General features: G+C 36.7%; 2 protein-coding genes across 2 annotated transcripts; one reads left to right on the forward strand and one right to left on the reverse strand.

The window, feature by feature from the left end:
- Positions 1-7,413: 7,413 nt before the first annotated feature.
- On the forward strand, positions 7,414-19,547 carry Hyls1 (HYLS1 centriolar and ciliogenesis associated). The gene is made up of 3 exons (XM_077796974.1): positions 7,414-7,455; positions 10,408-10,466; positions 18,264-19,547. Exon 3 carries the CDS (start codon positions 18,289-18,291, stop codon positions 19,189-19,191), a length of 903 nt encoding a protein of 300 aa, XP_077653100.1. The 5' UTR covers positions 7,414-7,455; positions 10,408-10,466; positions 18,264-18,288; the 3' UTR covers positions 19,192-19,547.
- Positions 9,794-21,345, reverse strand: Pus3 (pseudouridine synthase 3). The gene is made up of 4 exons (XM_026404614.2): positions 21,333-21,345; positions 14,702-15,108; positions 14,022-14,587; positions 9,794-13,302 (listed from the first exon to the last, which is right to left on the reverse strand). The coding sequence occupies exons 2-4, from the start codon at positions 15,074-15,076 to the stop codon at positions 12,804-12,806; spliced, it is 1,440 nt and encodes a 479-aa protein (XP_026260399.1). The 5' UTR covers positions 15,077-15,108; positions 21,333-21,345; the 3' UTR covers positions 9,794-12,803.
- Between the last annotated feature and the right edge of the window lie 98 nt (positions 21,346-21,443).

Raw genomic sequence — 21,443 nt, forward strand, 5'->3', positions numbered from 1 at the left:
AGTATGTAAATAAGAATGACTGGGAATAACATACTTGAGTTGGTCCTTAAACAACTGATTAAAAACTGAATGGATTTTAGAGCTGAAAGTAATTAACAACATTTCATTAAATCTTTATTTTACAGGTAAAGTAACTGAAACACAGAGACCAACTGTTCAAATTAGGATAGCAAATTTCTGAGACAAGAACTGTAGTCTCCTGATGCCTGAACCTTTGCTACTGCCCTCACAACACACTACCTTTGTGGTTGCTGGGAAAGAAGAAAAAAGTAGAGAAGGCTCTATCTGCTTCTCAGTGGAAATGTACATCACCATCATCATCATCATCATCATCATCATCATCATTATAGCAGACATGTGATGGGTGAGTGAACTGGGGAAGGGTTCATGTTATAAAGCATCAGAAAGTCAGACTTGAAAAGAATGAGCATCTTGTTATAAAAAGGTAAGACTAAACAGACTAATAATATTCTCATTCTAGGTGTTTTAGATCTTTTAGAAATAAAGGAAGTAACACAGGAATTTCAGAGAGGATCAGATTCCAGAAGCTGAAGGGTATTTATGGATAACTTGGTGAAAGAGGTAGATTGTACCTGAGCATTCTTTCAGGAGGCATGTGATTTGGGAGGACATAAGAATATGATCTAGCATAGAGAAGGCAGTATGGAATTAGGAATTAAGTAAGCCAAGTGACTTTGAAGACTGAAGAGTAAAGCTCACTGGAGTAGAACTGGAGTCCAAAGAACTGGGAAACAAGGCTGAAAAGGCAGGATGGGTCCAGATTGTGCAGGGCCCAAGGGTGCTGAATTTACTCTTGCAAAGAGAAACCACTGCAGCGACTTAAACAGATTAATGTCTTGATTAATGTTTTAGGAAGACTCAACTGGTAATAATGATGTAGTTGATGGACTGTGCCATGAGAGAGAAAAGGAAAAGACAAGAAGCCATTCATTTATCTAATGAGAATAAAAAATTAAGAATAACAATACTATATAATATCTATGATGTATGGAGTAATTACTTTGTTTATACTGCACTAACATGCATTTTTCCATTTAATGCATTTAATAGCCATTTAAAAGTTGGATTATTGTGTAAAAGAGAAAAACAAACCCCTTTAGCTCACTTACCACTCAACACAACACTTCTGATGCCAGAGGTATGGGGTTTGTTTCCTCATAACTAAGCAACCAAATCTATAAGACACTTAGCTGGGTGTCCTCTGATTCAATTCTGACACTCTCTACTGGAGATAGGGTAATATTCCACAGATAAAGAATTCAGTTCCCCAAGATTGCTCCCTACTTTAGATGCCAGTCACAAGTTCCGGTAGTCTGATCTGACAGTCTTAAATTGGGGTTTCCAAATCCCCCTTCTTTTGTTCAGTTAATTTGCTAACATGGCTCACAGACATAGAAAAACACTTATGCTTACTTGTTTATTATAAAAGAATTACAAATGATAGCAATGAATAGCTAGATGGAAGAGATGCATAGAACAAAGCATATAGTAAAAAGGGCATGGAGCATTCATTCCTTCTTCTGGGTTGCCACCTTCCAGGAACATCCAGATGTTCAGCTATCCAGAAGCTCTTCAAACTCAATTCTTGGATTTTTATATAGGTTTCATTATGAAGGCAAGATTGATGATACAACAGGCCTTAGTGATCAAACAGAGCAGGGCCTCTCTCCCTTCTCCAGAAGGCAGGGTGTGGGGCTGGAAGTACCAATCCACTAACCATGCCATGGACTTTCTGGCAACCAACTACCATCCTGAGGCCATATAGCAGCTGCCAGCAACTAGTTGTCTCATTATCATTCAAAGATATTCATCATTCCAAATATTCCAGAGGTTTAAGGCCTCTGTGCTAGGAAATGAGAAAAAAACTAAGTATATGTGATATGATATGTGTTTCTCTAGAGAGACAGAGCATGCTTGTTATAAATCACAAAATCACAATTATCATCTCTGTTCTATAAATAAGAGAATTTAGTCAGAAAAGAACCAACCTAAGTACCTAAGGACAACTTAAGTACAAAAGATGAATGGATAAAGAAAATGTGGTATATATACACAATGGAATATTACTCAGCCATAAAAAGAATTACTTCATGCCATTTGCCAGAAAATGGATGGATCTGGAGACTATTATGCTAAGCAAAATAAGCCAATCCCCAAAAAACCAAAGGTCAAATATTCTTTCAAATATGTAAATGCTAACACACAACAAGGGTGGGAGGGAAATAATAGAAATTCAGTAGATTAGACAAAGGGAAATGAAGGATTCGGGGACAAGAAATAGGAAAGAGAGTAGAATTAATTTGATTTAACTTTCCTATGTACATATATAAATATACCACAGTGAGTTGCTACATCATGTACAACCACAAGACTGGGATCCTAATTAAAATAAGATATACTCCATGTTTGTATAAGTATGTCAAATTATATTCTGCTGTCATGCACAACTAAAAAGAACAAATAAAAATATTTTTTAAAGAGGCCAATAACTAGCCCGTATCACACAAGTAGGGAATGAAGGAGCTAAAATTTAAATAAACAATGTATAACAATATAACTCTATAAAATAAGCTTGTACTCTTTATTATGTTAAATCATCTATGGAAGTCCAGCACACAAGAACAAATAGAGTTACTGGTGTTAGGTGTCCTATAATTAAACCAAACTCTGAAAAGAGTCAGGTAGCAAAAAAAAAAAAAAAAAAAGAGAGAGAGAGAGAGAGAGAGAGAGAATTCAAAGCAATCAATCAGAAAGGACCCAGTTCACTTGGGCCAGAATTCTAAGGATGTCCCTTTGCTTTAACCCTATAAGGAAATGGCAATCCATTTTTGTTCCCTGTTTCTGCTTTCTTCAGCCTTTTTCTGTCTATTTTTAAAAATAAGGAGTTGTCTAATTCTGGAGTCACAAAAGTTAATTAGCTCTTTAATTTGTTTTGATTTTGTCTTTTGAAAGTCATATCCCCCCATATCATTAATGTTTTACTTAAAGAGTTCAAAAGCAAAATAATTAGAGGTGAACTAGTAAATAAAGGATAATTTACTAGGGAACAACTGACAAAACTTAAAGCTTATTAAATATATAGAAATGAGAGAGTAAAAACAAAAAACAAAACACAATCATTTCTTAAGTATTAGGAATGTGAGAAAATAATATCATGGATAGAAGTAGCAGAATCACAAATGAGAATCCAAAGGAAAAAAGAGTAATAAATATTTTAGGATGTTGGATTTGAGAAGATGAAAAGATATCCAAATGGAAATTTCAGTACACATCTAAGATTTTAGAAACTCAAGGGAGAGCCAAGAATTGGAAATACAGATTTTGAAATTACCCTACATAAAATGGAGAATGAAAGCAGCAAAACTACTAAAGTCTTCAAGGTTTTAATAAAAGGACTGATCCTTGGGGAAACAGCAAGAGTTCAGAGGCAGAAGAGAAGTGGGTGGAGAGCCAAGGAAGGGTGTTTCAGATGGGAGCATTTCAAGGAGAGAGCAGTGAGCAAGCACAGCTGCCTTTTCTTCATTCTGTATTCCCTCAATGAGAGACCTCATTCTCATCCATTACCTTGGCTATCATCTACTCATATGCAAATGAGTCACATGCCCATATTACCTGGCTTTTCACCTTAGTTTTCCCTAAGCTACACACTCAGATTTCCAACTGTCTACCCTTATTTTCACCAAGGCCATCTCAAATTCAGCATGTTCAGAATCAAACGCTGCCTCATATAATGTGGTCTTCTTCCAGTCTTCCTTATCTCTGAAAATAGCATCCCGCTGCACAAACCAGAAAACTTTGAATAATCCATGACCTGTCTCTTATACCTCAACCCAAACCAATCCTCATTCAAGTCATTTTTAGCTTTCTTAACATCTCTGGCTATTACAATCTTAGCCTAAGATACCACCACCTTCCATCTTGTACATGCAACTACCTCCCATTTGGACTTTACATATAATCTTGCTCTCCTCCATGTAGACAAGATGATCATTTCAAATGCAAACCTGACTATATAACAAACACCCAATTCTGTTTAAAATGCTTGCTTTCTTAGCTCTTGGGGTTAAGATCAAATTCCTTGCCTTGGCCTACTTGACCTGCATGATTTGGTCCCTGCCTACTTCTTAGTCTCATTACTACCATCTGTATTTTGTTTTGTTTTGCTAGTCCTCTTTCAGTTTCTTGAATCTTCTAAGCTTCTACTCACATAGACCTCTGCATATGCTTTTCCCCTCTACCTAGGAAATGCCTGTCACTCCCATCTCTACCCTCTACATCCTTTTGCCTACTTATCTTTCAGTTCTTGGTTTAGTGATACTGTGCCAAATCTCCCTATTATTAGAAGTTCTTGTTGAATTCTTGCCTCTCCTTAGCACTGACTAATCACAGTTGTAATTTTACAATACTTTGTGATTGTTTGATCAATGTCAATTTCTCCTGACAAGAAGCTTCATAAGGGCAGAGATTATGTCTTTTTTTTAATTATCAAATCATCAAGACACACCACTGTATCCAACATTGTTTTTAATATTTGTTGAATCAATTATTACATACTTTTAATATATATAGATATAGATATAGATATTTGTAGTTGGACACAATACCTTTATTTATTTTTGTGTGGTGCTGAGGATTGAACCCAGCGCCTCACACATGCTAGGTAAGTACTCTACCACTGAACCACAACCCCAGCCCTACATACTCTTTTAAAAGTAAAAAAAAAAAAAAAATAGGACTGACTAATAAGACAATTGAGTTGACTATTAAGAATGCTGATGACCTTTGAATGTGCACTTTTAATCTACTGATAAGGTAGAATTCAGAATGAGGGACTTAAGGAACAATGGCAATAGGGAAGAGAAGATGGACAAGAAGGGTAACAGGAGACAGCACCAGTTATCAAGGGAAAGTTGTTTATTTTTATTTTGTTATTCTTCACATCATTACTGGTGTTCCCCAGTTCAAGGAAGACTTAAGGAGGAAAGAATTTAAAATGTTAGATACAGGATATAATTAGTGAAACAAGATAACTAACATTGAAGGAGTTTAAAAATGTCAACAAAGTGTGAGGTAAGAAAAGCTGTCATAAAGGAGTGGTCAATTTAAGCACACAACTAGTTGAAATATTTGAAACCATAAAGATGCTGATGGGTTAATAAATCAATTATACCTGATGGGCAAGGCACATAAAAGAGAGCTGTGTTATACATCAAAAGGTAAGGAAATCATGTTAAACTATGCCACTTAGATGTAATCAGCAAAATATAGATATGGGAAACTTCACAGAAGCAACAACTTGATCCTTTAACAAATTGCAAGGGAGATAAAAGTGAACATAATAAAACATTATGTTCCCCATCTATTGAATCCTGAATTACAAAAATTGAACTTGAGAACCTGAACTGCTTATTTGTATAAGATGGAAAATATTTAATTTATAGAATAAAAAAAAACTTAAAAGACTAACAACAATCACAAAATCACAATGTGTGAATTTGACTGGATCCTAGTTCAAGGAAGCAAATTATAAGAGAGAAAGAAGTGGAAAATTAAACAGTGGATACTTGATATTAAGTAAATACACTAAATACTTTAGGTGTGATTATAGTATTACAGTTATGCTTTGTTATACTGAAATAAATTTTGGGTGGCTGATATTTGCTTCAGAACAACAAGTATACACATAATATGGAAGCAATAAATTACGAATTAACATTGCTAGAGCTGGTATGGAGTTCATTGGGCTTCACTATAAAATGCTTGAAACTTTCCTTGATAACTTTTAAAAAAAGATGAGATTTGGTTTCCAAGCACAGGATTTTCTTTCATATACTACATTTTAGATCACCTTGATTAATGCTTCCTGGTCTGAGTCTAGTGAACTTTATAAAACCGTGGTGATCATATCTAGGTAAATTTAAGTGATGCACCAAAAAAACAGGGTTGGATAGAACACAAGATACACTTAAAATCTGAAATATAACAGGAGTAGATCTTTCAAAGTATTATTAAAAGAGTTTCAAGGTCAAAAATTAATATATATGATAACAAGAAACTAAGAGGGGCAGGTCAGGGTAAGGAGTATGTCCAAAGCAATGGGTAAAAAAATGATTTCATCTACTCCCTGTTTCTAAGACACATTCACTGGAGATTCCCTGCCAAAGAAAAAGTCACTCAGGTATAAAATGACCAAACCTGAGCAAAGAAAAGAATGAGATTTTGCAAAATGGAGTAAGGTCACTCAAATCTCCACAACCTACTTCTGTTATCTTTTCTGTTTCGTTCATTCTATTTCCTTCCTCCAAATTCCAAATGTGCTTTAGAAGTTAGTGCAAGGCCGAGACAAAGCCGGGAGACTAAGAGGTAACACAAAGTGTTTGGATAAAAGGAATAAAACATTATGTTCCCCATCCACTGAATCCTGAATTGCAAAAATTGAACTTGGGAACCTGAACTGCTTGTTTGTATAAGATGGAACACACAACCATCAGGATTTGAAAGACAAGTTGATTAGATTGGCTACACGGCAGTGACTAAAATATTGAACTATAGGGAATTCTTTCTTAACCAGATCTCATCCTCAGCAATCCTCAAAGCACCAGCCTTTTACTTGCTGGTACATATACAAAAGAAAAAAAAATTAAAACGTCGGTCATTTTAAATATATTTTGGGGCAGGGGAGTAAGACCATGTGAAGTGTATAGAAAAAAAAAAGTGTTACGTTCAGCAAGAAAGTCAGTGGTTGGAGCACTGTGGAAGAGTGACAGTAGGAAATGTGGTTGGAGACACAGCAATGGGCTCCCACAGTCTTTATACAGGAGGTGGACATTATCAGACCCCGGGGTGGCACATCTGAAACAAAGCAGAATTGCCTCAAGTGGTGCCAAAAGTGCTCTGCAACCCTCTGGCCGTTAAGAGTTGGCAAGGGTGTAAACTGATCCCACCGAGTTGGACAGATTAGGTCAGCCTCTTCCCCCAAAAAAACAGCTACATCGCCATTAATCGAGAATTGAGAGTCCTCTCCTTTTCCCGGGACCTAACCTTACCGCCAAACTGAATACTTGATAAGGTGAAGCGTAAACGATTGCTGAAAACCAGCCTCAATCTATCGGGTCAGGACAGCAGTTAATTCCACTGCCCCAGATCCCGGGCTTCCTCGCGCCTGTGCTAGAGGACCGAGAGAAAATATGCACCAATCATAAGGCAGATATGGAGTACGAATCGTCCTCAAGGCCAATAAGAGAGCTGGTAGGCGGGGCGGAGGGCGCGGGTTCGCTCCCGGGGTTTAAACCTCCAAAGCCAGACGGTTAACGGCTAGGTGGGTGCATGGGCAGATAGTACGCCTGCGCGAGACCGGAGCACTAACCGAAATCTGCGGGGCTCATCTGGTAGGGCAGCCCGAGGCGGGGCAAGTTTCGGACGTCGGTGAGGCGGGTGAGCTGGGCCGAGGCTGAGAGCCATAGGGGCTGGGGTATGCTCGCCCGCTACTGCGGGAGCCAGTGCTTCTTTTTCCTCCTTTAGACTCTTGCGGAATTGCAGATTCCCTCCCCTTTTCCTGGAGCGCCGTCCCATAGCCTGGCGTTCTTAACGAATCCTAATTGTGTGTTTACTAAGGCGCTGTAAGCCGTACTGTTCAGTGCACAGGGCGACTGCAGGCCCTCCAGGTCACAAAGTGTGCCTGCTGATCGTGCGACGCTGCCCGCCCTTCTGTCGGTCGCCTGTGAGCTAGTGCACCGAGCCCTGGGGGAGGTGGTTCCTTTCTCCTGGGAAGGAACCGAGCTCCTGGAGCCCCTCCCGGCCAGCTGGTTTCGACTGTTGTCTTTGTTGTTCTAAAGAGCAGACAGAAAAAAATAAAAACGATTTTAAAAATAAAGAGCAGACAGATCTTCTTACCGTCGAGTTACACTTTTTTGTGGACTTCTGGAACTGACCATATCAGAAAGGTGTTTGCCTAATGAGTTAGGAGGTAGTCTTATCCCAAAATGAAAATAAACCCTTTCTTACTGTAAAGTTACATACAATTAATAATGCAAATTTTAAAGAAACTAGGTATCCTTTTCAATTGGTAAGATTTTTCAATATACGGCGCTGTAAGAGTGAAAAAATAAGCCCCACCCCACCTCACCCCCGCCATACTCCCTACGTTAGGGGTAATTGATTTTACTAGAGGGCAGTTTTATCATCTTGATTTAGGATTTACGTTGTACCATAATTTCTAAGACATAGTCCACTTCCAGGAATTTATTCTAAGGAGATACATCAGACAGAAATGTAGACTTGTATATGCACATGTTTTTAGAAATAAATAAGCAATATTAAGTACACATAGATGAGAAAGAAAATAAGTCCACCAGTCACAAAAAATCATCAAATAAAAAACACTATTTCATTATGTTTACATGATTATCCTTATTGAAATGTCATTGCTTTGGTTACCATGAATACATAGATTATGTCTTTTTTTTTTTTTTTTTATTGGTCGTTCATAACATTACATAGTTCTTAATACATCATATTACATGGTTTGATTCAAGTGGATTATGAACTCCCGCTTTTACCCCGTATACAAATTGCTGTATCACATCAGTTACCCTTCCATTGATTGACATATTGCCTTTCTAGTGTCTGATGTATTCTGCTGTCCGTCCTATTGTCTACTATCCCCCCTCCCCTCCCCTCCCCTCCCCTTTTCTCTCTCTACCCCTTCTACTGTAAATCATGTCTTCCATTTGTAGATTATGTCTTATTTAGTCAATGCCGTATTCAGAACATGTTTCTATGCCATTGTAGATGTGCATTACCATTTTTAATGAATGAATGGTACAGCTGTATTGTACCATATATTTAGCCAGCCCCCTAATGATGTTTGTTTCCAATTTCTTCATGATCATAAAATAGTGTGTTACTGGTCGCTTGTACATATACAGGTTTGCATTTTTATCCAGTGTTAACTTAGAATAAATTGCTGAAAGCAGATTAGGGTTTTTTTAAGTATTTTTTTTTTAGTTGTAGTTGGACACAACACCTTTATTTTATTTATTTTTTATGTGGTGTGAGGATCAAACCTAGGGCTTCACATGTGCTAGGCCAGCGCTCTACCGATAAACTACAACCCCAGTCCAGCAAATTAATTTTGAAGTGATTATTTCTTCACACTCGTCAGCACTGAATATTGGGGGGGGAACTTATCAGTCTAAAAAGATATCTTAATTTGCATTATTAATGAGGTTAAACATTGTGTTTTAGTCATAATATTTTTGGCAAATATCTTTTCCCTATTATTTTACTGATGTGTACTTTTTAATAATTTTAATTATTGATTTTAAACATATTACAAGTACTTTCCTCAGTTTGTTGTCTCTTTGACCTTCTTATGGTGGTATTTGCTTTAAGATAGGGTGTTTTAATACTTTCATTCTTTAAGTTGTCTGCTTACCTCCCCTGTGGTAGAGGAATTTTGTTACAACTCTGCAGTAGACTCCTTATAATGCTTAGAATCTATGGACTCAGCTCCCCTATCTGCATTTAAAATCCTTCCTCCTGTAAAATCCTTTCAATTTTAACTAGCTAAACCTGGGACAGTGAGTCACTTGAGATTTTTGAAAAAATTATATTGTTAGATATTTTGGTCAAAACTATCCTATTTATCTACAAAATATAAGTTGCTCTAGCAAGTTTCCCCTCTAATAGAAAAGATTGCTGTATCTTAATATTAGAAAAAATTGATGACCTGTGGACTTTATTAAAGTTAGCATCTCAGTGTTTGCAAACATCTATCTTCACATGTTCGATGACAAATGAATGTGATGTAATTTAAACACAAAGAAAACACATAATACAGTTACATATGCCATCTTTTAAAAAATCTCCTGGCTTTAGTATCAGAAATCCTCCCAGTCCAGGGTCCCACAAATCATTAAGGATTATCTCATTTAAACTCAAGAACTTTTGATATAATTCTTTCCATTCTAAAAACAGATAAAGTAAATCTAATTCATAGTTTGCTTTCTTCTAACACGCAGTGAGTCCTTTCTATGGATCAGATTTGATTTTGTACAAACACTGCCTCCAATAACAAGTAATTTGGCAAAGGTACATTTGGGGGCCTTTCATTTGCTCCATCTGTTATGACTGTCCTGACTTTTTCCTGTGGTAACTATCTAAAATGAGGTTAGTAAATAATTACATTTCCATATTTGATAATATAATCTGGTCAATCTTGAAACGATTTTACTTAAAATCTGATCCTGATTCTCTCTTTGCTTCTATATAATCTCCTAGCATATAACTTTTAGCTAGTGCTTTTTGTCATTACATATCATGGTTTTAGAGTCTTTTTTTTTTTTTAAGATGAGGAATGATTTAAACTCTCTTTTCCTTTTCTAGGTTTTTGTTGTTGTTGTTAACGTGAATAATAATGCCAATCAAGATACATTTGAAATAAGGTAAGAAACTGAAAAAAGTAATTGATTTGTTTTTACATGTTTAAGTAAGGGTAGTCTACCATGCTCAGTGATTACACTAAAAACAAGATCTTTACATCAAAATTAAATGCCAAAGGAATAATATTTTAGGAACATTCAGATCATTGTGAAGTGTTGGTTCATCAGATCCCCCAAATTGACAGAGATTCAATATCCAGAAGACATAGATCATACAGTTGGCTATTTTAAATAAATTTATTCTGTATCACTATCTTGCCATTTTAAAATGTAAATACATTCTGGTTCCTTCTCTGCTAGGATGCAAGTCCATCACAATGTACCTCCTAACTTGATAGTTCCACAGGATCATCTCACTTTTCTTAGGCTATTTTATTTCTTAACCCCAGAACTTTTTCAGTAGTCTTATTTCTGTAATACACCTCCTATTGAGCTTCTATAGTACTAATGAAGTCAGTTCTATGTACATATCAGTATTATTTCTAATGGCCCCATGTGTTTCATATATTAACCAGCAGTTATAATATTTTAAGGGTCACTTAACAACTATGTTTTGAGAACAAAGCCCCACTTCATTTTCTTATCTCAGTATGTAGTAATACCAGCTACTCTTTTGGTCAGATCTGAACCTACAACACTATCCTAAAAGCCTTCCTACTTTTTAACACTACATTCACTCAGAGTCCTACTGCTGCCTTTTTAACCTCAAATTTATCTTCTTTCCATCCCTTATACTCCTAATACAGATCTATTCTGTCATCTATTGCCTCAATTATTCCAGTAGCCTCACTGGTCTCTCTAGCCTCAGTCTTGCCTTTTTTCAATTCACAGTATACCTAGAGCAGTGCTTTTGCTACATAGATCTGTCTAGCTTTATTTTTTTTTCCCCAATCTAAGATTTTTAAGGAAGGCCTACAAAGGTCTACAGATATGACCAATGCCTGCCTTTCTAAACCATGTTTTTGCCATACTGAGGTACAGTTTCCTGAATATATATGCTATAATCTCTAACCTTTATACAGATTGCATCTTCTGAGTTAAGACAGTTAAAGCTCTGGTTCTTTATCCTAACTTTAACTGATTCCCACATGTTCTGCAAAATTTAGCTTGAGTGTCTTCTCTTTAAATTTATTTATTTAATTTTTTTGGTACATAAGATTTATACATAATAGTGAGATTCATTATGCCATATTAGTACATGCACATTACATAATGTAACCAATCTCATTACCTTTCCTTTCCCTCCCCCCCTCCCCCTGGAGGGATTTGGGAAGTACTGGGGAATTAAATCTACCAAATTATGCTATGTTTATGTAAGAATATACCACAATGAATCCTATTTATATATATAATGCACTAATTAAAATAATAAAGACTAATAGAGCAAGTGTTTTTTACTCTTAAGACTTGTTGAAAAGAATATAGAACAGACCATTTGTGTCTCATAGAGCCTAAAGTAGTATTTACTCTGCCATCCTCCCCCAAAAAAGTTTGGCAACTTCTACACTAGATTTATATGCCTCCTAGAAAAAGGTCTTGTGCCATATTTAAGTAAACCAATTTATCTAATTCTTAACTGACTAAATTTGATATTTTTTAATGTCTTAAAAAATAAAGCTGTTGGGCTGGGATTGTGGCTCAGCAGTAGAGCGCTTGCCTAGCACGTGCAAGGCCCTGGGTTCACTACTCAGCACCACATAAAAAAAATAAAAATAAATAAAGATATTGTGTCCAACTACAACTAAAAAAAAATAAAAATTTTAAAAATATAAAATAAAGCTATGAATATTCAGATTAGTAAAAATCTCATTTATCTTGAAAAAGAGCAGCAAAATGAACTAAACACAGGATCAGGTTTTAATGAATTTGTACATAAGGCACAGGTTTCCAGGTGTACATAAATTACAGTTCTTTCCTCTACCCCTTCTAGTACTGAGAATTGAACTCTGGGATGCTTTACCACTGAACTATGTCCCCAATCCTTTATAATTTTTAAAAATTTTTCATACAAGTTGTTGCCAAATTGCCAAAGCTGGCCTCAAACTTGCAGTCCTTCTGCCTCAGCCTCCTCCTGGGTGTACAAGTATGTGCCACCATGCCTAGCTACAAATGAGTTTTGCTTCTTTCATCTCTTAATCCTTTTGGACAGGGATGATAGCCTCTGAACTTTTTCCTGTTTAAGCCAGAACTTCCTTTCTTTTTTTCGCCCCCTACCCCTAAAAAAGCTGATAATCAGAACTACTAAGACTTCTTGAATTTTTTTTTTTTCCTTTAAATTTCATTTCTACTGCCTACCACTAGCTGGTTGTCGCTTCCTAGGTCCTAGCAAGTTATCTATGATTAAATGATGCTTTTAATTTCTGCATCTACACAGACCCTTTTGGTTGGTTTCTCTAAAACAGTAGTCTCTTCCTCTAGTGTGTCATTACAGTCCCTTTTGGCTTTTGTTTCTTTATGGAATAAATGTGGGTGTTCAATGCGTCCTCTGCGTACAAAATGCTGGATCCGGGATTCCAAACCTTGGCATTTAGGACGGTCCATGAGGGGTCTATATGTGCGCATTTTCACTCCTTCTACAAAGGCACTGGTCTGCTTTATGATAGAGGGCTTAATGTTTCTCCACTCTATTGCTCCATCCATCTTTGGTCCCATCCCATAGGGTAATACAACAGAGTCCAGTCCTTGTAGCATACTATATAATATCTGAGTTTTCACAGCATGATTAGCCCACAGTTGTTGCAGGTGAGTAACATTGTACTCCTGAACCTCCTGATCATAGATCCACGTGATATTTTCAAACTTACAGTCGTATAAGACTAGAGGAAATTCTACAGCCATACTAGAGAAAAAGAGAAGAAACAGTGTGAGAATCCATAGCAGCCACTTTTTAAAAATGGTTCTTTTTTTAAAAACTGAGGTTTGCTTTAGCTAAAAAGTAAGGGAAGACTACAGGTATCAATATTGAGGATCTAGTAGCTAAGAAAATACAATATTATCTTATCCTGAAAATTTTATTATAAATTTTAAAAAGAAAAAAAAAAGCAACAAACCATGGATCAATTTGGTCTATATTTGGTAAATGTCAGTAATGAGGTGAGTTGACACTGCAGTAAAATCCAAAACAGCTCACAATACTATCCAAATTTGTTAATTTGACATTCTATAGCCTGGGAATGAATTACTAGTATCTGACCTCAACCTGTTCTCAAAAGTACAGTACCATGACTATTTAGTAATACAAAATAATCCAGATATAATGTAAACAGTTTGAATATTCGTGCTTTAATTTCTCTAGTAACTAATAGTAGTGCCTATTAACAAATTCAAAAGCAAAAAAGATGTGGGAATGAATATTCAGGAGTTAAGGGGCCTGGTCCAAATACCTGTTTCCTTATTAATAGAATAAAACAATGAGAAAATTAGAATATATTCCCACATGTTCACAACATTCTACAAATTAGATTAAGAGCTTCCTGAAATCAAAATCAGTAACTTGGTTATTTAGACAATCTTGGAGGGGCGGGGGAGGACATGCTAATTTGGTTTGGTTTAACTTACCTATATTGAGGTTTCTGGGGATTTCTCTCTATGTTCAGCAATTCATCAATAATCTCTGGCTTCTCCAATCCTTGGCCAATCAGAAAAAGGATAGCCATCATACAGCGGACTTGATGATAAAGGAATGCCTGGCCAATCACTTCAAATTGACATAACTGGAAAGGTTCTTGCCATCTCTCCTCACCCATACTTTGGCTTACTAGCTGTACTTGAGCAGACAGAATCGTCCTCTGAAAATTAATAACTCCATTGGCTACATCCATTTTACACAAATTCCTGAAATCATGGGTGCCAACATACTTCTGAGCTGCGAAATTCATTGTTAAAATATCTAAATCAGCACGAGGGAAAAAATAGCGGTAAGTCCGCTCAAGACAGCTAAACCTGGCACTGAAACTAGGTTCCACAGGGGCCCAGGCCAGTACACGGATGTCTGGAGGAAGCACCCGATTGAGAATGTGGGTGTAATGGATCTCTTTCGCAGCATCATTGGCTTCATCTTTTAAATTAAGGTCCTCTGAATCACTGGCCCTTAGAAACCGAGAACGTAGGTCAAGAGAAATCACCTGTGGAATTAAAAAAATATACTGTGTTTTAGAGATACAGATAATCTCAATACTCCATGTACTCCTAGATACCTTGGTATTAGTTGCTTTGAGAAATAGTATACTGGCCCTTACCTGTCCAAAGGCACTAACTCCTTTGTCTGTTCGCCCACACCGGTGATAGTTGGAAGTCTGTCTGCTTTCTACTAGTCGAGTCTTGGTTAAAGCCTCAAATAATTTCTCTTCAATGGTATTGTTTGTGTTTTCCTGACTAGCAAAGCCCTGGTATCCCCAGCCCAAATAAGCTATTCTTAGGGCCACATGTCTTTTGCCATGAGCACTGAAGTCAAATGCACGCTTAGCTTTTCCAGATCCTGAAGAATCTTCTTTAATAGTTGAGTCTTTAATGTTGTCCTGTTCTTTCTTAAGTCTTTGCACCTCCTGCTCCAATTCTTGTACTCTTTGTAGGAGTTTCTCAATCTGGTTTCTATCTGTGTCATTTTCAGCCATGATATGACGACCCCAGGAATAAACAAATAGTACTGAAAAGAGAGCAAAGGGATAAAACAATGTCAGCACTAGTTCCTTTGGTGATGTCAATCCTTATGGTGGAACAGCAACTAAGATTTAATCTGATGCCCAAAAAGTATATATAGGCTTTGCTTGCCCAGAGATATAAGCACTGGTTTAATTACTATGGGCTGATTATTCATGGATATTATTCTTTTACATCGTATCTGGCCAACTGACAGGGGAAAAGAGAATACATTCACCTATTATTAAGGGTTTTTTTTTAATTATTTAAAATTTGGGGGGAAATATTGATTTCACTTCTTTTTTCTTCATTAACAGATGACTGAAGACTCATTTCTGATATGTTTTTCTCTATGACATTTTCTGTTGATTTCCCATTATTATCCAACTTTTCTGATCATATGATTTCTTTACTTGGGCTATTTACAACTACTTCTGAGTTTCTAATGGTTTCTAGTACTTCAGATAAAATAAGTGATTTGTATGTTTTATCAGCTATAATATTCTGTTTTAAAGGTGGCACAAAATAAGCTAGCCTAATTGAAGAAATATTATCAGTAATTACATTTCACATTGGAAGGACAACCTGGAGACAAGATTCTATTGCTTTCATTAAGCATTCCTCATGGCAGAAAAAAGGTAATTAACCATTACTGACCTTTTATTAAGCCAAATTTAATGTATATTCTGATAAAAGATTGCTATACCTCTGGCACAGTTACAAGAGTCAGTCTGATGTAATTTAGATGTCAGTGCTGAAATTTCTATATATTTCAATAATCTGAGGGCAAATATACTGCATTCTTAATCCATTTTGTCCCGTCATACCATATTGGAACACCTATAAAACCACAATATATAATATATAACTTAATTATATAATTACAATAGCTATAATATTAATATACATAAGCTGCGGATTATTACTTCCTATCTATTCTAATATATTTGTGTAAATTTTGTTGAAATAGTCAGACTTGAAAATTTTTAATTTAATGGGTTGAGATTGGGACAGTCCTATACAATCTGATTGATGGTTGGTTATTCTAAAAGTTGACTGGTAATTAAGCTAGGTTCTGCCCTTTGATGAGTAGATTAAATGTAAAAAGCGAAACAAATAGAAGTAACAACATAGAATAATTTTTTCTTATAATACTGGAGGAAGAAAAGGCATTTTTAGGTAAAATGCTATAAAAACCAAGAAACTAGAAAATCAAAATGTGACTACATAAAAATAAAAATTATTGCCAGCAAGGCAATCAATTAATTAAAAAAAAATGGATGTGATGGGGGGCTGAGGTTGTGGCTCAGTGGTAGAGCGTATGCCTAGTACATGCAAGGCGCTGGGTTCAATCCTCAGCACCACATATAAATAATTAAAGAAAAGGTATTGTGTCCAGCTACAAAAAAAAAAAAAAAAAAAAGGAATGATGGTAAAGGTCTAACTTCTTTAGTATATATAAGTACTTCATTAATAATGTAGTCACTTTTAACCAAAAGAACTGACTGTAAGGATGAGAAAGTTTGCTAGTCCACTTTGGAGAGAGGTAGGAGAAAAAAGATCTAATATATTATTGATACAGCTTCTTTAAAAGATGAGCTAAATATTTTGACAACAGCTGTCAAAATTGGACACATTATCTTTTGACCCACCTCTTCCATGTCTAGAAATTTAACCTACATAGTATTTTAAAAGTTGCAAGATATTCATTGTAACAATAGTTTTTTCTCACATTTATTGTTGGTGCATTGTAGTTGTACATAATGATGGGATTTGTTGTTACACATTCATATTTGCACGCAATGTTAACAATATAATTTGGCCAGCATCACTCCAGAACCTCCTGTAACATTAAACAAGTTACCATGAACCTAAATACATCATGTCAATAAGGGTCCAACTAAATTATGGAACGTCCATACATTAGAATTCAATGCAACTTTAAACAAAGAAGTAAAACTACGTGTGCTGTTAATAGCTGGATCACTGCTATTACCTTTAAACTTCAGAAGTTTCCAACTGTGTTGCTATATAGCATTAAAAAGGTACATGTGAATATGTATTTCTAGAGAAATTAAAACTGAAGCTGGGCATGGTGGTGAGGCGCCTGTAGTCTCAGGACTCAGGAGGCTGAGGCAGGAGGATCACAAGTTGAACACCAGCCTCAGCAATTTAGTGAGGGCCTAAGTAACTTAGTGAGACCTTGTCTCTAAATAAAATACAAAGAAGGACTGGAGATGTGGCTCAATGGTTAAGGGCCCCTGAGTTCAATCCCTAGTACTAAAAAAAAAAAGACACAAATTAAAAACCGTCTTTGAGAGAGAAACCTGGTCAGGAAGGGAAAATTATTTAAAATTATCATAAACCATTTTTCAATTTTGAAAAAAAAATAGTGGGACACAAAAACTAGTGGGCAATAGATAACCTACGTTGGATCTTGGCCATTTGATTTAAATACTAAAAGTTTTATCTGTGGCATGGTACTAGAATGAACAGATTTACCTTGGCTACTGAAGATGCTTTAAAATTACTGAAGCACAGGGAGTATTATGCCTACATACATATATGTGTGTAAGTGTAATAGCACAGTACTGCTTTTTGATGGTTTTTAGATTCGGTCACTTTTAGGGCTCAAAGCAAGGACTCGGTCTGAAGCCAGACTGCTGGAGTTAGAATTCCAGCTCTGCTACTTATTAGCTGTGTAACTTTAGGCAAGTTACTGAATTTCTCTACCTCATGTTACTCATCTACATAAAAGAACTAATCCTGTGATTGTGAGGATTACATGAATTAACAAATGTTAAATGCCAGGAACACAGTTTATCCACTAGACATGTTACGTGATATGCACTAAACAGTATGCCCCAAATATAGTCTCAAGCTTTTTCTTATGTCAGAGCTCACTTATCTTGTCATAAGTATGGCAAGGGAGTAGAAAGCCAGGAGTGAATTAGGAGTAGAAATGAAAGCAGAAAATAGATTCTGTAGAGTTGAATTAATGCCCCTCTAAACAGTTTAATTCTCTACTTATTATAGTTATATTTATAGTTACCTTAGCCTTTCTTTTTCCATTTGACTCTGTAAAATTGAGATAAGGAAGTATGAGTAGCTTGTGAGCTAGGAATTTATCAGAAGACTGACCAATGTTATTATCTCTTGCAGACAGTCCTACAGTATAGGGGAAGCAATGGAGGAACTTGTAGGACCAAATGGACAAAAATGGGCAAATATGGATCCAGAAGAACGAATGTTAGCCGCTGCTACCGCATTTACCCATATCTGTGCAGGGCAGGGGGAGGGAGATGTCAGGAGAGAAGTCCAATGTAGCCAGTACGATCCCTACAGTAAAGCTTCAGTAACCCCAGGGAAGCGACCTGCTTTTCCTGTACAACTGCAGTGCTCACAGATAGAAAGTCATGCCACATCAGAAACGGTCTCAGAGGCTTCCCAAAGACTCCGAAAGCCAGTAATGAAGAGAAAGGTGCTTCGTAGAAAGCCAGGAGGAGAAGTATTAGTGACAGATGAGTCAATTATCAGTGAATCAGAATCTGGTGGAGAAACTGATCTGGATCTTTGGGACTTAAGACAAAGGTTGATGAATCTGCAGTTCCAGGAAGACAGAGAATCCTCAGTTGATACTTCACAAAATGTTAATCTACCACATGAATACCAAGGAATTTCACAAGATCAGCTCATTTGTTATCTTCAAAGAGAAGAAATGGGCCCTCCAGCTTATGAACAAGATCTGATTGTTGCCAGCAGACCCAAATCCTTTATTCTCCCAAGGCTGGACCAGTTAAACCGAAACCGGGGCAAGATAGACCGGGTAGCCCGATATTTTGAGTACAAAAGAGACTGGGACTTAATGCGGTTACCTGGTGAAGATCATAGGAAGGAGTTACGCTGGGGTGTCCGAGAACACATGCTTTCCCAAGCAGAACCCCAATCCAAGCCTCAGCATGTATATGTTCCAAACAATTACCTAGTACCAACTGAGAAAAAAAGATCTGCCCTTCGTTGGGGTGTTCGCTGTGACCTTGCAAATGGTGTCATGCCCAGGAAGCTTCCCTTCCCTCTTTCTCCTTCTTAAAGTCTTTTTTCTTGTTTCTCCTTCCACAAGATTGTTTAGGATAACCTGCTTCTTTGTATCTCCTTTTAAATAGAAACGACTTGAAAAGCCCACAGAACACTATATAGAATAAGAACTTCACCCATCATTGGTAAAAAAACCAGGTGGGGAGGTATAGCTTTATATCACATAGGTATTAAACATCACTTAACTTTCAATTTACCACTCAAGGGCAGCAATTGCATGAGAATATCAATGCTAGAGAAAGAAAACCTACCTTTTCTTTGTATTTTGTCAATTTAGTAAGCACCAATTTCTGTTCAATAACCTTTTTACCTTGAGGCAGTGTGGATTGCTGTGTTCTAATGTGTTTTTAAAGTTGGTGGGCATTAAGCTTATCTATTAAAGAATTTTGGAAATTCATGAGCTTGAACCTTATTTTATGAAGTATTCCCAAGTAAGACCCTAGACCTTACTCACCATCTAAAATAAAAGCTAAAAAAAAAATAAAAGAAACTTGCCTTTATAGTCCTAAAGGGCGGGAGACGGGTAATGGCATAGATAACCCCATTATTAAATTCTAGTAAATTACAGGTACTTTTAAATAGATGCCCTAAAACAGTTATTATGACACAGTATCCTAACCCAAGTTTTTAGGAATTATTTCAATTAGATATTGTTCCGGAATACCATGCTTTTTATAATTTTTATAAAAATTTTATATTTTTTATAATTTTTAAATTTTCTTTGGAATTATGCCTGTCATTTGAAGACTATTTCTACTCTCAATAGAACTTCAAAGTACACCTGGAATCAGATTTAAATATCAAAGTGAATCTGGACTGTTTTGAGTTCAGATCAAATAAAAATTGTGCTCATCTTATATTGGAACTTAGTTCTTATTTCTTATTCAATGAAGAATATCTAAAATGTGGAAGTTGTCAGTTTTAGCACTTGAGGCCTGAAGGGTGACAGCAGAAAGGAAGAAAATATTTAATAATAATAAAATGACTCTGACCACTACTATCTGCTAAAACGCATTCTGCATATTTCAGACTACATGATACATTTGCCCAGTTCCATTATTAGACACTTCGTGACTCAGATACAGGTAGAATATATCTACTGCAAATAAAAACTGCAAACTCCAACAATACTAGGTTTCTTTTTAAATATGACATTAGAATGTCACAGAAGGTAATGGAAAAAATGCAAACAAGTAAAGCAAACCTACAGCAGCATCTTAGTCATACGTAAGCAAAGCACTGCAGGGGGTGAGTGGGGGAACAACTAAAACAACTCTGGGTAATGGGATTAAAGGTAACACAGTTTTTCAAAACTAAAAATTATAGGGTGGTGTTTCTCTAGAAAGTAATTTACCTTTATCAAAAAGTTTCCAAAGTAACTAGACAGGCAAGTGGTCATTAAGCAGATTTATGGTAAAAAAAGTTCTTGAGCCCCAGACTCAATTTTTGACTAAGTCTAGAGCTTTTTCCAGTACACCACACCCTTCTGAGAGTGAAATATAGTAGTTCCCAGGCAGATGTAACACGTGGGAGGGGCGCGTAAATTACCATAAAGGAGATTCTTGGGTGCGCTTGTCATGAATAGCCACCATCAGGCGTTCAATACCTTTTAGAAATTCATAAAGGGATCTTACTCTTGAAAACAAGAACAAGTGGAATGGCAGAAACACCATTCCTCGTGATAAAACAATGGGAGTTGTTTTATCTAACGGGAGTTCGAAGAAAAGCCCAAAGGATTAGGGGACATGGAGGACGATCACTTAATACTTAAAAGCAAGTGTGGTGTATAAAGCAAACCCCCAAATAACGTGAAAATTTCCACGACTCCCTCCCATCCCAGACCACTGGGCTTCCAACTTCTGTTTACTTTTTGAGCAAACAATTCCACTAGTGCAAAAAAGAGTCCACGGTCCCTCTAAACTCAAGCCCCTACGGATGGGACTTTCTGCCAGGAACTCCATAAATACAAGATATACAAAAAAAGATCTTAAACCTAGTCCCACTTCTATACACCAACGCCTTCCCGAAGAGTATGGGAAAATGCAAAAATGAGAAAACACCCTACAGCTGTGCGTCCCACCTTGCTCCTACCCCTTTAGAACCCAGAAAGCAACCCACCACACAGCCCACGCTCACCTTCCGGCCGTCGGCCGCGCGCCCTCAGCGAGACCGGAAGCTGTCACTTTTCACCGCCTACGTGCGCTGAGGCCTCATGGGAGGTGCCGCCACGGGTGTGGGAAATGTAGT

This window comes from Urocitellus parryii, chromosome 4 (genome assembly GCF_045843805.1).
Source record: "Urocitellus parryii isolate mUroPar1 chromosome 4, mUroPar1.hap1, whole genome shotgun sequence".
NCBI lineage: Eukaryota > Metazoa > Chordata > Mammalia > Rodentia > Sciuridae > Urocitellus > Urocitellus parryii.

Excerpts from the sequence above, each read along its gene's own strand:
- Pus3 (XM_026404614.2), bottom strand. The coding sequence starts at position 15,076 with ATGGCTGAAAATGACACAGATAGAAACCAGATTGAGAAACTCCTACAA. Across the intron at positions 14,588-14,701 it reads GAGTTAGTGCCTTTGGACAG|GTGATTTCTCTTGACCTACG; the intron begins GTAAGGGCCAGT and ends TTAATTCCACAG. Across the intron at positions 13,303-14,021 it reads CCCCAGAAACCTCAATATAG|TATGGCTGTAGAATTTCCTC; the intron begins GTAAGTTAAACC and ends CTTTTTCTCTAG.
- Hyls1 (XM_077796974.1), top strand. The coding sequence starts at position 18,289 with ATGGAGGAACTTGTAGGACCAAATGGACAAAAATGGGCAAATATGGAT.